This window comes from Desmodus rotundus, chromosome 3 (genome assembly GCF_022682495.2).
Source record: "Desmodus rotundus isolate HL8 chromosome 3, HLdesRot8A.1, whole genome shotgun sequence".
Classification (NCBI taxonomy): Eukaryota; Metazoa; Chordata; class Mammalia; order Chiroptera; family Phyllostomidae; genus Desmodus; species Desmodus rotundus.
In genome coordinates, this window is record NC_071389.1 from 142,024,671 (window position 1) to 142,042,561 (window position 17,891).

The 17,891-nt window shown below is 38.8% G+C and overlaps 1 protein-coding gene across 1 annotated transcript in view; it reads left to right on the forward strand.

Moving 5' to 3' along the window:
• WIF1 (WNT inhibitory factor 1) overlaps positions 1-17,891 on the forward strand; it is a 74,219-nt gene that overhangs the window by 31,821 nt on the left and 24,507 nt on the right. Inside the window, exon 3 of the mRNA XM_024576447.3 lies at positions 11,568-11,676. Within this exon, the coding sequence (XP_024432215.2) occupies positions 11,568-11,676 (109 nt within the window). The remainder of the gene's footprint in view (positions 1-11,567; positions 11,677-17,891) is intronic.

Consider the following 17,891-nt stretch of genomic DNA (forward strand, 5'->3'; position numbering starts at 1 on the left):
AACAGAAGTGAGAAATGTCTGAATTTTGGTAGTAACAGTTGGAAGGAAAGAACGGAACAGATGTGAGAAATCAATGAGAGTTTGTGGAGATGTTTGGTGAAAGAAAATTTAGAAAGACTGCCAAGTTTATGTCTTGGGCGATCAGGTATGTAGTGCAATCTAAAGAAGGCGGGCAGGGAACTAGATGAAAGAAGGTGAAGGGATTAGCCAAGAACATATATGCACAGCCCATGGACACAGACAACAGTGTGGTGATGGCCAGGGGGGAGGGGGAATGGGGGCTGGAAGGAGGGGGACAAAGGGGGAGAAAATGGGGATATCTGCAATAGGGTCAACAAGAAAAGCAAAGAAAAAAAATGGAAAGGATACATATTTTTAAAAAATAAATAAAGAATAGTTCATTGGGAAGATAATGAGTTTGATTCTGAGATGTTAAGTCCAAGGGGGAGATGTCTGGCAGACGGCTGTCAATACAAATCCAAAACTCAAAAAAAAATGGGTCAACTGGAGAGAAAATGGGAGGCCACTGAAATGCAGGCGTGAACTGAAGTCACGTAACAGATACGATGCCCCAAGAACAGAGCAAAAGCATGAAGAGCAGACCAGTTGTTTCCTGGAAACATCAGCATTTAAGACAGTATTTCTTAACGGTTCTTTGAGTCATGGACTCCTTTAGGAATGTGATGAAAGAGCTGAGGTCTGCTCTCTGCTGAGCCACACACAGATGAACACAAAAACTATGAATTCTCTAAGGGCACATTGGGCTCACATTCAGAACTCTGTCAGGTGTCGGTCTACAAAGAGAAGGACACCAAGGTCATTAGAGAAAGACTGATCAGAGAAGGAAAAGGGAAACTCAGAGAGACTGTTGTTGCTACATGTAGGTCAAAAAAGAAGAGAAAGAGAAGTTGATTGTAATAAAAATATTCAGAGAATACAGGAGAGATTAAGGTGGAAGAGTGTGCAATGGATTTAACAACTTGGATGTCATCAGTGACCTTTTGCAAAAACATTTTAATAGTAATGGAGGCAAAAGCCATACTGTAGTAAGCTGAAGACTTATGGGCAACAACACGGAGGCCATGACTACAGATTCCTCTGGAAGCACTATACTGCCAGGAAGGAAGAAAGATAGCCTGGTAGAGACATAGTTGGGCTTTTAACCTCTTCATCACGTTAATATATACAAGGGAAGATGACATTATTTATGGAGCCAATCTCAGAGGATATTGGGAAGCAACCAGGATTGAATATGGATGTGGCCTTTTTGTAGGTGGAGGGAGACAAAGTTGAGAGAATTCCTGTCTAGCAATCTCTGTTTTCTTTGAGGTCATCAGTTGAGTGAAGATAGCAGGAATGGGAGGAGGATTTGGGGGAATCTATGGAATTCTTGTGTGCAGGGGACAGGAGAGACTAGTGATGTTTGAATGAATTGCTCAGGAGTATTAGGAGGCAAATGAAGTTGGCCACATAGTTTTAACCAGTTCTCTGATTACAGATTTTGATCATCAGTGTTCTCCAGGGGATTGCTTCAGCGTCGTCTCAGTTTCTCTTTTTCTTAAGGAGGATGAATCGTGCATGGATGAGTAACAATTTTAAAATAGCAAATATCTAGAGGAGCTTAGAAAATTGAAAAGGCTAATTGGGCTGTATGTTCTAGGCAATGGCTTTTTCTAAAGTATAAAAACAATTTATAGTGATGACTGTTAGTTGAATCTTCTGCTAGTAAGACTTGTTCCCTAAATTTTGGACTTGAAAATCTGTAACTATGAAGTTACAGACTTATTTTTTTCTGTTTGGCTCTCCAATAGGAACAGAACAACCGTTCACTGGATATATCTTGTAATGTAGTACTCTGGTATATGGGATTGCAGTTGTCTGAATAAAGAAGTCACATTAAGGCATATTTCATAACCTTTACCGAAGTAGTTTAGTGATTTTTTCAAAACATAAAGTAAAGGGGAAAAGTCTGGTTTTTTTCCTGGTTTTCATCACACAAGTGAATGAATACCATCCATGTGTATTCAACAAAAAATATATTCAGGAGTTTCAGAAAAGTACCTGAAGCTAAAACTAAGAAAAATACTACCTAATGTGAAATCATTTGAAAAGAAATATTCAAATATAGTGATATGAGAGGAAAAAATAGAAAAAGTATATCTTCCCCTTTGTCAGAACTGAAACCTTCCTCTCTCATCTCCTCTAGAATGCCTGCAGTCCTTAGCCCGCCCACGTTCTCCAATAGTTCTTCTGTCTTAGTATCTAGGAGGAACTTAGAGCTGTGCTCCCAAGACCTCCACAGTTTCTTCTCCCACACCTTCTATTTGGATTGTTGTCAGTCCCCTAAGTGCCAGGTGTACCACCTGTAATGAAGTTTTCTTTCCTTGGTCCCTTACCTTACCCCACTGATATTGCTTAACGCTGACCTCCTTGGTGCCCAGTTTTTAGGTTGGCACTGATTTTGTAAATGCTTGAATCAAAGCAGGCTCACCGTGAGAAGGAGCCACTTTTCCCAGAAGCCTTGAGGAATAATGAATGAGGAATGAAGTTTTCAGAAGCCCCACTCCTGCCTCCATTGCCCTTTTCATGGGAAATTGTGGCAATTTGGTGAAAGCAGCGTGCTGACCAGGGACTGGGTTTTGTTTAGAGCTTACTTTGTACTTATACTGACACCCTCCTCTTCTTTCAGTCTTATAAGAACTTAAAAAAACTTTTCCATTCCCTAGTGCTTTATTTTTCTATATCCTTGTGACCCCTCCCTCAACATTTAAAAATTTAAAAAACGCAGCTTTGGGTTCTATCTAATACCAAAGAGCAACACAGCACTCTATTGTGCTGCTCCCATATCTTCAAAGAGAGTGACTAGACAGTGACTTGTCCGATACCCTGGTCTGTTTCTGGTTTGCATGAGCAATGGTGATTCCAAGCCGTAGGAGGAAAAACATGGAAATGTTTTAGATATTTCAGATTTATGTGGCGCCAAACCATGTGATCTCCTGCCAGTTTTAGTTTACAAAACTCTCGTCCTGGATGTGTTTACTTGGACTTCAAGTTTTAATATTACCACTATATTCCAATAGCTTCACTCCCTCCACCCAGCCCTCTGACTGTGGTCTAATGTGTATAAAAACGACTACTAGAACGGAAGAACTAAGCAAATTGAGATTCCATCTTTAAGCAATATTCATTTAAATGTCAATTTAAGCCAAGATCAGTGAAATAATTAAATGACTACTCTACAAGAGGAGGCACTTTTTTTTGCTTCTGAAACAAGCTCTTCTTAGAGCCAGTTTTAAAAGAAGTCAGGAAAAATGTCCTTGTTAATACTTCACTTTCTGAGTGATGTTACAATTACATTGTAATTTACAGAAGGCAAAATTCCTATAAATGTATACAACTTTACAAAACATATAAAGTTCTATAAATTACATAAAATTATAATTGACTATAATTTATACAAGGAGACCCAAGTGGGTAATATGAACCTGAAGACCACTGGACAAAGTCATGTTTCAGAACGGGACCTTGCTCACACTATCTACCAGCTTACTTTCTTTCTGGGGGTCTCATTGCCGAGGTTTTGTCCAGGAGCAAGCATACAACAGTTACAGTCTACACGCAGATTGGCTGACCATCACATGTCAATGTTCCTTCGATTGCTCTTTTAAAAAAAAGCTCTCTGGTCACTACGCATGCCGTGGTGCCGCACAGCAAAGTAAAGGAGATGGAGCTGCTTCATAACCCAGCGATCCTACTTCTGGGGATATGTCAGAGGAACCCAAAACACTAATTTGAAAGAATATACATACAGAGCCCTATGTCACTGCAGCATTATTGACAATGGCCAAGATTTGGAAGCAGCCCAAATGCCCATCAGTAGATGAGTGAATAAAAAAGCTGTGGTACATTTTCACAATGAAATACTACTTGGCCATAAAAAGAAGGAAATCTTACCTTTTTCAACAACATGGATGGACCTGGAGAACATTATGCTAAGTGAAATAAGCCAGTCAGAGAAAGACAAATACCATACGATTTCTCTTAAATGTGGAATCTAATGAACAAAATAAACTAACAAAATAGAAACACTCATGGATACAGAAAACAGACTGAGAGCTGTTAAAGAGAAGGGTTAGGGGGGCTGGGTGAAAAAGGGGGAGGGATTAGGAAAAAACACCCAGACACAGATGACGGTATGGTAATTGCCAGAGGGGAAGGGGCTTGTGGGGAGGTGGAAGAGGGAAAGGAGGGGATAAAGGGTAGCAGAAGGAGACTTGACTGTGGGTGGTGAGTACACAACGCAGTGAGCATATGGTGTGTTATCGAGTTGTACACTTGAAACCTGTATGGTTTTATTAACCAGTGTCACCCTAATAAATCCAACATAACAAAAGGAAATCTTTTGACCAATAAAAGTAATTTAGCAGTTGCCAAAACAGAGAAGCTGCTGCCTGTCCATGGAATCAGAGACACATGCCATTTCACCACAACAGTGTGTTCAGGAACACCCTGGCTTATGCTTCTGGACACTTCTCGCTGGATTATCCATCCATCCAGCAAATACTAATTAAATGCCTTGCTTGTGTACAATGCTACCTGACTCCCCAAAAGAGTGTTGGACAAAATGCAGCCTCATCCTTAACCACAAAGAATTTAAATGTATATGATGATATATGCCCTACACCTGTGAAAACTTTAATAATAATGCATGGTGATGTATGTTTAAGGGTCAAGCTGATTTAAGTCCTATCACAGGCCAGTACAGGTAAAACACTGGCCCGGAGGCACGGCTACGGTACGTTCAGGCAGGCCAGTTGAGTTCCGGAAGAGGACCCCTGTTGAGAGTAGTAATCTAAAAAACAAACTAAATGAACAAAGCTGAAACAGACTCATAGACACAGACAGTGGACTGGTGGTTGCCAGAGGGGAGGGGGCTTCTGGGACTGAGTGAAAAAGGTGAAGAGATTAAGAAATACGTATTGGTACTTACAAACAGCCTTGGGGATGGAAGGTACAGCGTGGGGAATACAGTCAGTAATACTGTGATGATAACTATGTGTGGTGCCAGTCGGGTACTGGAAATATCAGGGAGGTCACTTTGAAAAGTGTGTGGTTACCTAACCACTATGTTGTAGTCCTGAACCAATACAAAATATTGAAAGTCAACTAATTGAAAAATGAAAATAAAAAATAAAGAAACTGTGGGGCCAGACTGGAGGACACGTAGCAGGCTGAAGGCTTTGTCCTGGAGATCAGGGGAGACAGGAGAGGGCTGTGACACGGCAAAGTTATGTCCTAATTGATATATTGGTTTATATTATGGCAGATATTTTAAAGAGGAAGGCAAAGTAGTATTTCCAAAAATGTTATAATAATGCCAATATGAGGAAATAAAGGCTGGGTTAGGATGGAAGCAGTGGGAGGGAAAGGAAGGAACAGGATCAAAAGATATAATGAGAAAGGATACGATTTTGGTGTCTGGCTATCGCGAGATGGAACAGGCGCAAGAAACAATAGTAACTCTGAGGTTCAGTACCTTTGTTATTGGAAAAACGATAATACTCCTGATAATGTATTAGGCTCCATGCAGGCAAGCACGGCCCGGAGGCAGTGTGAATGGTTCATGTTGAGCATCACTGCGGGGAAGGAAATAGTGCCATCTGTGACAGTGCGTGAATGTTAGGACAGAATACAAAAGACAGAAGAGCTGAGGCCTGAGTATTAGTGATTTTCCATGACCATGAGCCTAGGGGAGGAGAGTTAGTGAGGAAATGCAGGAAAATCAAGACATGTGAGGATAGTCAGAGTGTCACAGAATCCAAGGACAATGAGTTTGCAGTTTGAAGGATAAAATTTTGCAGACAGGTGACAAGAAAAATGCCAAGGAAGAATGTGAGATCTGGCAATTTTGGTCTAGACATTCAGGCATCATTACTTTAAGCATTGGTATGTTTATACGTTTTGTTTGGGACTTTCACGTTGAACTATTTTCCTTTCTTGGTCATTTTAGTAGATTTCTTCTTGCCCTTCATACACAGTGTAGGAGCTGTGTTACACCCCTGTAGTAATTCTCATACCCCACGTCCTGTTCATCTGGACATACTTCTGTGCTATAAAAATAGGAGGTTGTTGTGAGAAAGAAATGAACAGTGACTTGAGTATAGTGAGCACTCAAAAAAATGACTTCTAAAGTTTGAAATCTTAGGCATCTCTATGGTTTGCACCCCTAAACAGCCTGAAATTTTCTTTGGGACAAATATGATATCTTTATTGTTGTAATGATTTCCCATGAGCCCTCAGGTCAGCATCAGAACACATGAAATTAAAAGAGGTTTGAGAGTCTCTTGGAAAGCCTTCATGGTTATATGAAAAACTTTTGATTCTTAATTCAGAGGTTCCTGCAATTATTGTGCTTATTGGATTAAGTATACGCCATAAACCCAGAACTTCAAAGGTGGAAAAGAAATACTGGATTTTCTCCCTTCCTTCCAATGGTTTATGCAATTCTCTGCTTCCTTTCTCCACGTCTACCCGCCCACCCCACAAAAAGAAAGAGTGCCAGAGTGAAGGCCTTATGGGTTGTGCCACTTGCTGTTTAAATGACATCATCTTCAATCCTGGATGGAACAACCCTAAGATTCGGCCAAGTCTCTTAGAAGCAAGTTAAATGGACTCCAGCACTTCTCTCTTGATAAAATTTGCCTGACTTTTATACTTCTCCATGAAAAGAAAATTTACTGCATGGCAAACCAGGCGAGCAAGATTTTTCAGCAACTTAATTTAGCAGTGAATTATTCTCCTGAATAGACCCACTCTTTGTTTGAGTACAAGGCAATCTGTCATGTGTTTCCCAAATAAGCTCCCTGCTTGCCTCTACCTGTGTTTCCGCTAGTGTCATTTAATGAAACAAACTGTACTTTGCCCTAATTGAAGTTTCATGCTCTCCAATATGCCACCTCCTGATTACAGTTCATGCTCTGACATCCTTTTATCTAAGCAATAAATCTATAATTTGTGAAACTTGTTCCCAAACTTTAAGGCTGGATCTCTGTTCTCTTTGGCATAGAATTTAGGTTTTCTTTGACCCCAAATAAGTTTTTCCAGTGGAGAGGTTGGGACTAAGAATATTTATTGTATTATAAATAGAGTAAAAACAGAGATTCCTGTCTAGAAGTTAGAATATGACATTATAAACCTATTGCTTATTTCATCATCCATATTCTATGATTTTGAAGGAAATCTTTAAATTTTTAAGTTAAATAAAGAATATATTTCATCTCTACCTCGTGGTGATTACAGAAATATTTATATGGTATTGGTGGGTTTAGAAGATCTCTTTGTAATGACAGTCAAACTTTGAAAGAAATCAGTGTCAAGATCAGAGACAAAGGGTTGGTCAATTTCTAAGAGGTTTTCAAGTTGGACATTTTAATAAGGCAATGAAAACAATACATGAACAAACCCCTTTTAAAAAACTATACCAAGTATCAATAAGATTTTATACATTAGAGATTATAGAAACACTATCACTTTCAACAAGAAAGACAGACAAAAAAAAGTTGACTCTGGCAACTGCCTTTTGCTGATAGGATCCAAGTAAGAAACTGTTAACAACCAATTCTTCACCTGTGATACAATCTCAGCACTGCAGTAGAAACACCTACTGATTTTAATCTAGCGATTCTCAAAGAGTTCAAAGGGACACCCTAAATCCCCCGTAGTGTGGAATTTCGTATTGATAGGATCGGAGTATTGCCTGTCCAGAGAAGCCCACAAGCCTAAGTGCGTCGTGATGAGCAGTCATGCCAACACTAATTACGAACTCCCTGACACTGAACGCAGCGGGTTCCATGCTTCCCCGCCCACTGAGTGCGGCTATCCTCGAAAGCCGCGACAGGAGACCCAAGTGCTCCGTGGCAGCGATTTTCAGCCAGTGTGCTGCAAGAATTTTTAAAGCATACAGTACCTGACTGTTCAGTTAGAAGCACTGACCTCTTTTCCCTTAGGCTGTCAAATAAAAAAATGACAACAGCCAACACAACAGTAGCCTTCTAGTACGACTGCATTGAAATTATACCTATGATTTTGGTCAGATCAGCAAAAAAATATATTTTTGGTGTGGCGCAGAATTTTAGCAATTACTGTATGTGTGCCATGAGAGGAAAACAGTTGAAAATCACTGCTCTGTGGAGTTATTTCTGGACCCTGACTGAAATTCTTCCAGGTCCACATTCTTTGAACACCATCTAATGTTTTTAGAATAGACATTCATAAACTACTTTAATAGTGAGTGAGTATTCTTGTCTTGAAGCACGCTTCAAGGAGTTTTCAGTGAAGTTGTTACACGAGCACCCCCCCCCCACTAAATAGAAGTCCAGGAAGAATACTTCATCTATTACCAGATAATTATACAAATATCATCAGGCACTTAGAGGTGAAAGCAGAGTACATGATTAATGTTTGTTTCTATTTTTTAATTATTTTTTATTTTTATTGTTATTCAGTTACAGTTGTCTGCCTTTTCTAATGTTTGTTTTTAAATAAATATATTTATTTCACTGTAAAAGGTATGGAAATACATTTGAAAGAGAGAAAAAAGGAAAAAAAAGAGTTACCAATCCTATACAATCACTGTTTTAACCTTTGTCTAATCTTTCATCCTTTTTCTTATAATACATAAAATGGTTTTAAAAACTTACTGATTTCCCTGGCTGGTGTGGCTCAGTGGACTGATTGCCAGCCTGCAAACCAAAGGGTTGCCGGTTTTATTTCCAGTCAGGGCACATGCCTGGGTTGCAGGCCAGGTTGCCAGTAGGGGGTGCATGAGAGGCAACTACACACTGATGTTTCTCTCCCTCTTTCTCCTTATCCTCCCCTCTCTCTAAAAATAAATAAAATCTTGAAAAAAAAACTTACTGGGGTACAAATATACAATGGAATACTACTCAGCTGTAAGAAAAGATAAAACGCTTCCATTTGCAACAACATGGATGGATCCCGAGAGCATCATGCTAAGCGAAATAAGTCAGATGGAAGAGGACAAGAACCATATGATTCCACTCATATGTGGGATATAACACAGAAAGCAACAAATGAACAGACAAAATAAAACAAAAAACTCACAGACACGGACAACAGTGTGAAGGTTACCAGAGGGGAAGGGGGATGGATGGAGGCAGAAGAGGGTAGAGGGGTCAGATAAATGATGATGGGAGACTAGACGTTGGGGGGTGAGCACAATATACAGATGATGTGCTATAGGACCATATACTTGAAACTTATATAATCTTATTAATGAATGTCACCCCAGTAAAGTTAATTTTAAAAACTTATTGAAATTATATTAGTTTTTAATAAATGTAATTTTAAATACACCATCCATATAAACATAGACTTAATTTACAATGTAATAAAGCTAGACGATATAATCATGGAGCAGGAAATGATTTATTACAGGGTACTGGAAGCAATATAGCCACTAAAAAGCTTTGTTTTCAAAGTATTTGCACTCCACCCAGGCAGTTCCCTCCCTTTGTTATATGTGCTGTTGATACGAATGTTTAGAGTAAGTCTTGGCACAAGGGTGCTTGTTGTGTCATTGTCGCTAGTTATTATTACTGTACTTGGTAATGTAAATAATTCAAAAGTATTAATTATAAGCACAGCACTCACACTGTTTATAATATCAACAAAAAATATTTTGGAACAAAATGTTGAATGATAAATATTATCAGTAAAATGTAAAGGGAAATGTAACTGGAGACGTCATTTAAAATACCAGGGTTTGTGAAAAGCTAAATAGTTGTCCACTTATAATAGTCGTTCATTTTCCTTCAGTGACAGAAATAATGTTCTCTTTTTTGAAGGAGTTCATTCCAAATTGAATTACCTTCCCTGACAACACTGTTTTGTCAGACTTCTTGCAATCCTCTGCCTTGCCTTAGGCAAAGGATGAATTGACTGCTGTATGGCCCTTTATCCTCAGAGCCCTCCTAATGAATACATTTAAAAAATTAATTAATGAGCCCTGGCTGGTGTGGCTCAGTGGTTGAGTGCCAGCCTGCGAATCAAAGGGTCGCTGGTTCGATTCCCAGTCAGGGCACATGCCTGGGTTGCAGGCCAGGTCCCCCAGGGGTGGGGAGGGGGCACGCAAGAGGAAACCACACACTGATGTTTCTCTCCCTCTTGTTCTCCCTTCCTTCCCCTCTGTCTAAAAATAAATAAATAAAATCTTTTAAAGAAATTAATTCATGAAACTCTTATCCTTCTAGGGAAGCTTTCAGAGTGGTCTTCTGAAAGCACTGCCACAATGCAAAGAAGGGGCTGCAGTGAGCATTTGGTCAATGAAGCCACTCCTTTTGGCCCAGTGAAACCAGGAAGTGTTTTTCACCTCCCTGCCAGTGTAGACAATGCCGCTATAGTAAATGAGAGCGCCCCTTCACATTATCATCCTCATGTGAGGTCCTTAAAGCCTAACCCATTTGATACCGTCTTTTAAAGCAGAAAGTTGTGTGAATGTCTACTGTGCATCTCAATATCATCTACTTTGGAAAATAAATTTTATACTGCATATAAAAAAGCCATATTCTTTTTGAACCTCCTTCTAGCTCATGTTTATGTAATTAATTTCATTTACTAACCCATCCAAATTCTGGTTATCTCTGCAGATAACTGCAGAACCAGTCAACTTGTCTAACTCTCATTTTAGCAGCTGCCCTATATATTGATTGCTTTATATTCCAAAGTAAGAACCTATTGTTTCTATTCCAAGCTCTCTTAATAACCCAGTCGGGAATCAGTTAAGAATCAAAGATAAAGCTCTGCAGTGAGATTATGCAACACTATTTCCCATATTTCATGGTTGTCCAAGTAGCAGGAACCATTTGTTCAACTGGACTTAGAAGGAAAATGAAAATGTTTACAGTGTAGTGGTTTATGGCTTGTTGTCATGTGATGGTGGTGCGTTTTGCATTTTTAGGCTTTTCTCTCCATATTTTAGTTTCAATCTTAAATAAAAACCTCTCAAAGGGGATGGCACTGAAAAATGGTAACAGCAAGATTATTAAATTTTGGACTTTAATATCTTCTTTTGCCAATAGAGTTCTGCTTTCATTATTCCTTATTTATTTATTATTACAGCTTTCCAAAAAGGCCCATTGCTGATTTGAAAAGAATTAAAGAATTACCCAAGAAGCTGAGATGAATTTCCTCAGGGCTAGCTGATTATTTTGACATCAATTGTTTCCTTGAGAGCATTTTTTTTCAATCCTTTTAAGAGATGGCAACTAAATAATATTGTTTAAGCTAAAAGTTTACCTTGAGGACATTTTAGATGAATGTTATTAATGTTTTGAAAAGATTACTTCTCTCCAGAGAGTGTAATTCTAGAGCTCTAAAACCCAGAAGAGTGAATTCTGCCTACTCAATATTTTAGATGTCATGTGCTCCAGAGTTTCCATAGTAAAAAATGTCACTCTTCCATCAAAGAGATGATGAGTTGAACGAGTGCCTTCTCACTCTCTGTGGCTTCCACGGTGCTGACTGACTGTCCATGCCTTTTGTTGCAGGCAGAATACTTCTACGAATTCCTGTCCTTGCGCTCTCTGGACAAAGGCATCATGGCAGATCCAACCGTCAATGTCCCTCTGCTGGGAACAGTGCCTCACAAGGCCTCAGGTGGGTGGTCTTTGCCTCAGAGCAAGGTTACCCTCAAAAATGTAACGATGATGAGAATAATATTTAAGATCCAGATGTCACCCATTAGAGGGATTATGGAATACTCTTCCTGAGGAGATTGCTTGATTTTAGGGCAGCTCAGTTATTATGTCTTTATATCCTTTGAGCAAAAAAAATTAGGATGGGAGTGAAGAGTTTTATATATTCCTGGAAAACTCTACTCAGCCCCAATTCATATAATTCCAGATTAAAAAAAGAAAGAAAGAAAGAAAGTCGCCAGGTGAGATACCTGGTCAGGAGTGTGGATTAATGTAGTGCACATAAATATGGCAAAGGTCATGACTGGGGGCCACTGGGGTAAGTCGAGAAAAACTCCCCCAAAGTGAGCATTGTACAGTAGTGATTTCACTTTCTGTGGTTTCAGTTACCCTGGGACAACTGTGGTCCAAAAATGTTAAATGGAAAATTCCAGAAATAAATAATTCATACATTTAAAATTGTGCACTTTTCTGAGTAGCGTGACGATATCTCACACTGTGCCCTCCATTCAGCTCACGACATGAGTTATTCCTTCGCCCAGTACGTCCACACTGTATATGCTACCCACCCATCTCGGTTATCAGTGTCTATCACAGTATGTGTGTTCAAGTAACCTTTATTCAGGAAGGGCCCCGGCGCAAAGAGTAGTGATACTGGCAATTCTGGTACGTCACAGAGAAGGCAGAAAGTGCTTCCTTTAAGTAAAAAGGTGAATATAGTACAGTAAGTTACTTTGACAGAGACTAATTTACAGAAGTTTTATTATAGTATATTATTATAATTATTCTATTTATTCTATTTGTTGTTATCTGCTTACTATGCCTAATTTATAGATTAAACCGTATCATAGGTATGGGAGGAGAGAGTATATATACGGTTCAGTACTCTGTGGTTTCAGGCATCCACTGGGCATCTTGGAACATATGCCTGACAAATAAGGGGAGACGGCTGTATTAAATAGGAATTTTCCACATTAAAAAGTGGAAGAAAGGAGTTTACCCTTTCAGGTCTAATCACTCTTCTTTGCTAAGAAAATAATAGTACGTGATATTTAGTTACAGACTTTAGTTAACAAAGTACCCATTCATGCATGATCTACTTGGAGCCCTGGGAGGCAGTTAAGGCCAGAATTACAGCTCCGTTTCACAAATTAGAAAATTAAGGTTTATGACACTTGACTGACCTTCTCAAAGTCATATATTGGTAATAAGCAGTGGAGCCCAGATTTTATGAATTTTAGGAAAATACAGATCACTTATGTTAACATGTTCAAATATTTCCACCCAGTCTTTTCTCTGTGAACATATATTTTTTCATAATTGTGGGAAAATTATATATTTGTCCTTTCCTCATGACTTTTTTGCTTTTAACATTTTAACATAAACATTTTCCTGTCACAGATTTTTTTCCAAAAGTTATTTTTAATGCCCTTACAGTATTCCATTTTGTGAACATACCATAATTTATTTACTCATTCTTTTATTGTGTTACTTAGATTGTTTTCAGGGTGTGAATCTAAAAATATCACAATACACATCCTTTTTAAGTAACAGATGGTCACTGGACAGCAGTTCTAATTTTTTTAGTTCACCACAACTGTCAACACAGGGCTCCACACAGCAGGCATTCAGAAAGTACTTGTTGATTAATGTGTGTATCAAGATCTTGTGCTCATATTATTATTTTGGTAAAATAAATTCTTAAAACTATGAACTTTTTGAAAGGCTGTGAGAACAAATTGTCAAAATGCAATTACTGTCCGCAAAGCTTACACCCATTTGTACCCCAGCTGCCAGCGTGGAGAGTCCCTGCTCACCCTGCGTAGCCTCATCAACACAGGCTGTTAATCACATGAACTATTTTGCCGTTTTAAAAATGAAAAATGGTTTCTCAGTGTTCTTTTAATCTGACTTCTTAAAATTCCCTTTGAGGTGGAACATTTTCTTTTATCTAATAGCCAATTTAAAATGTTTGTGTACCATGCTCATTTTTATATTGAAATAATAGTGTTCTTACTGATTTGCAAAGCTCCCTATATATTTACCCTTTAATGCAATTCTTTTCCATTTATTTTTTGAGGGAAGTGGAATTTGCAGGGACTTTAAAATTCTACGTGGTCAAACCTATCTTTTCTCTTGAGATTTTTTAATTACTTTTATGGTTGAAAATGAATTCCTATTCTAAGGTTTTATAAAAATTTATTTTGGCAATGGTATGAGGTAAGGCTCTCACCTGAACTATTTTTCCGAGTCATCAAATTTACCAATTTGAGAGGTTGAATTGATTCAAGCTATGCTCTTTATTTCATATTAACTTCTTTTAACATAAGGGATTGTTTTAGAGCATATTGTTTGTTCTGACATTGTAATATTGGTAATTTTATAATATTTTAAAAAATAATTGATAGCATAAGCTTTTTAAAATTATTCTTTTTCTTCTGGAGGAATATTAGAATAATTTTGTCAGATATCAAAGGAAGACCTCAGTAGGAGCTAATTTAAATCTATGGAATAATCAGGAAATCAGGCAGGCTTACAAAGTCCATCTTCAGGTTGCAGTTACCTACTACTTCCGATGGCTAGCATTGCCACATTCCAGCATTGTAAGAGTTGGGGACTGAACAAGCCCAGAGTTTTCCTAATTTTCTGGCATAAGTGCCAGTGTGGATGAAGACAGGAAGAGTGAATTTGAGTTTCTCTTGGGTCATTCCAGGGCTGCAGTGTGACTAGCAGCCCTCCCAGAGGAACTGCTTCCAATCTAGATGGGTTTGCGGTTCTAGGACGCCCATATGAATGAATGAGGCCTGCGGTTCTGGAGATTTATTTGCCTGTGATTTGTAGCCCCAGGGATATGGATATCCCATCCCAGAGACATGGATATCCCATTTCCACTCGGATGGCATTGCTGGGGCTTTACTACATCTCAGAGGCAACAAAGGCACTCTGGACACCAAGTTCTTGCAATATGGCCATGTCACATGCCTGACGCCGTGTGACATGTCTCATGCTATGTTCCTTTTTAGTCAGGGATGATTTTTTATAAAATTTTTCTTGATCACATATTTTGCTTTAAAAAACAGAAACTGTCAGGAATAAAACAAATACATAACGTGTCTCTCAATTTCCATTTATATTTAAATTTTTTCCCTTTGCCTTTCTTTTATTTTGATTTTTTTAAATTTTAAGTATATTTTATTGATTATGAAATTACAGTTGTCCCATTTTTTTCTCCCCTTTCTCCCCCTCTGCCCCATATGCCCTGTCCCTCCAGCATTCTCTCCCTTAGTTCATGTCCATGGGTCATACATATAAGTTCTTTGGCTTCTCCACTTCCTATACTATTCTTCCATACCTACCAATTATACTTCTTATTCCCTGTACCTTTTCCCCCACTCTCCCCACTGATAACCCTCCATATGATCTCCATTTCTGTGATTCTGTTCTTGTTCTAGTTGTTTGCTTAGTTTTTTCTTTTTTTATAGGTCCAGTTGTTGATAGTTGTGAGTTTGTTGTAATTTTACTGTTCATAGTTTTGCTCATCTTCCATTTTTTAGATAAGTCCCTTTAACATTTCATATAATAAAGGCTTGGTGATGATGAACTCCTTTAACTTTACTTTATCTGGGTAGCACTTTATCTGCCCTTCCATTCTAAATAATAGCTTTGCTGGATAGAGTAATCTTGGATGTAGGTCCTTGCCTTTCATGACTTTGAATATTTCTTTCAAGCCCCTTCTTGCCTGCAAGGTTTATTTTGAAAAATCAGCTGATAGTGTTTTGGGAATTCCTTTGTAGGTAACTGTCTCATTTTCTCTCGCTGCTTTTAAGATTCTCTCCTTATCTTTTTCTTGGGTAATGTAATTATGATGTATCTTGGTGTGTTTCTCCTTGGACCCAACTTTTTTGGGACTCTCTGAGCTTCCTGGACTTACATGTCTATTTCCTTTGCCAGATTAGGGAAGTTTTCCTTCATTATGTTTTCAAATAAGTTTTCAATTTCTTGCTCTTCCTCTTCTCCTCTGGCACCCCTATGATTTGAATGTTGGAACATTTAAAGTTGTCCCAGAGGTTCCTAAGCTTCTCATCATTTTTCTGAATTCTTGTTTCTTCATTATGTTCTGGTTGAATGTTTATTTCTTCCTTCTGCTCCAAATCATTGATTTGAATCCAGGTTTCCTTCCCTTCACTGTTGGTTCCCTGTATATTTTTCTTTCTTTCACTTTGTGTAGCCTTCACTTCTTCCTTTATTTTGTGACCATATCTGTAAGCATCCTGATTACCAGTGTTTTGAACTCTGAATCTGATAGGTTGGCTATCTCCTTGTCTCTTAGTTGTTTTTGGAGTTTTGATATATTCTTTCATTTGGGCCATATTTCTTTATCTTGGCATACCTGTCACATTGTAAGGGGCCTTAGGTGTTCACCAGGGCAGGGCAACCCACTTCGCTGCATTGTGGCACTGTATGTAGGGGAGGAGTCAGAGAGGGAACAATGCCACTTGCTTGGCTCTCGCCCTGCTTTCAGTCACTTCCCTCACTTCCCACAAGCAAATTGCAGCTTTCTGATACAGATTCCCTTGTGGGTGGGCTTGTATACGTTCTAGGCTCCCTTGGGCCTCTCCAATAGACTCTTCTGTGAGACTGGAAGTTTCTCCCATCACCGCAACCCCCACAATTTCTACAGCCAGAGGTTCTGAGACTTTATTTTCCTGACCCTGGAACCCTGGGTTGCAGTGGTCTGTCTCACTCCCTAATTGTTCCTCCCAGTTTATCTGCATGCAAATGTGAGACCACCCAGTCTATCAGCCACCACCTCACCCACCTGGTCAGCCAGTACCCACCTTGTCAAGCATCCTCTCTGCCCCAGCTTCCCGTCTTCACCCCTCCTACTAGTCTGGATGAATGTTTCTTCTTTAACTCCTTGGTTTTCAGACTTCCATACAGTTTGATTTTTCTGGAAGTTCTGGTTGTTTTAAATTCATTGTTATCCTTCTTTTGGTTGTGCAAGGAAGCAAAGCACATCTATCTATGATGTTGTCCCATGGTTCTGGCCAACAGAACCATGCTCCCTTTGTCTTTTTCTGATTATTGAAAGAATACAAGCTCATTGTAGCCCATAAAATGCATAATTAAATTAATTACACAGCCTCAAATTTTAGAATTTCTAATTTAATGCTTGTATCTTAAGTCTTCCCAGCTTTATTCACTTTTTGTGTGTAGTGAAAAAAGCTTACTGAAGTTTTACTTTTTAGAGTATTGAAAGAAAAATACTTTGAACATATGATTTGAGAATATTTTAATAGATCATGTTTAGATACATCATGTTCTAATAGTTAGAATCTTTATAAGTAATAAAATTTAGAGGAAAAGAAATGGATAATGCTTTGGGCAAGGTGACCCAGAAAAGAATAAGCCTCTGGGACCAGGTGACTTATGCACATGCACACACACTCACACACTCTCTGCATGTACAACTCCTCCCCCACACACATAGGTTTTGCAGGCAGATGTAGGATTTGTTTGCAAAAATGCAGGTGCAAGAGGTTTATGGGAATTTCAGCCCATTGCAGGGCAGTTATTCATTAGCCTCATTAGCTCAGTCCCCACAGTAGGAGCAGTGAGGGTACCTTGAATTATTAAAAAGTAACCAAATCAGTGTGTCTATGGTCCTAAGCATTCAGGTAGTGTTCATTATTCTCATGGTCTATTTTATACCCCCAAGCTGCTAAGCTGTTCTTTTATCCCACAGACTCCTTATATGCCTAAACATTGAAAAAGAAAACTCTTGATCTTTAACAGTTATGAAGTGCCTGCCTTCTGGCATCTGTAGAACAAAAACAGGAAATACAAACTGCAGGGTGGTTCCGTAAAATTACTGAGTTGGATAACAAAAAACATAAAATTTCCATAAAGCCAAGGTTTTGCCTCTTTGAACACTCTTGTCATACCATGAATCCAACAGAACAGTGGTATTTCTCAAGGCTTTCAGGAATCCAATGTCTAGAAATTTTAAAATAGGTGCTAATGCTGGAAGGATCATATTCTTGGGGACCCGGGTCAGTGTATATCATGTGGTGTTGAGAATGAGCTCTCTCCCACCTTTCTTACCCTTTCCCCTTGTGAGGGCAGTGGCTCAGGTAGCCAGAGACTGAGGCTGTATGAGCATCATGCCCTTCTCAG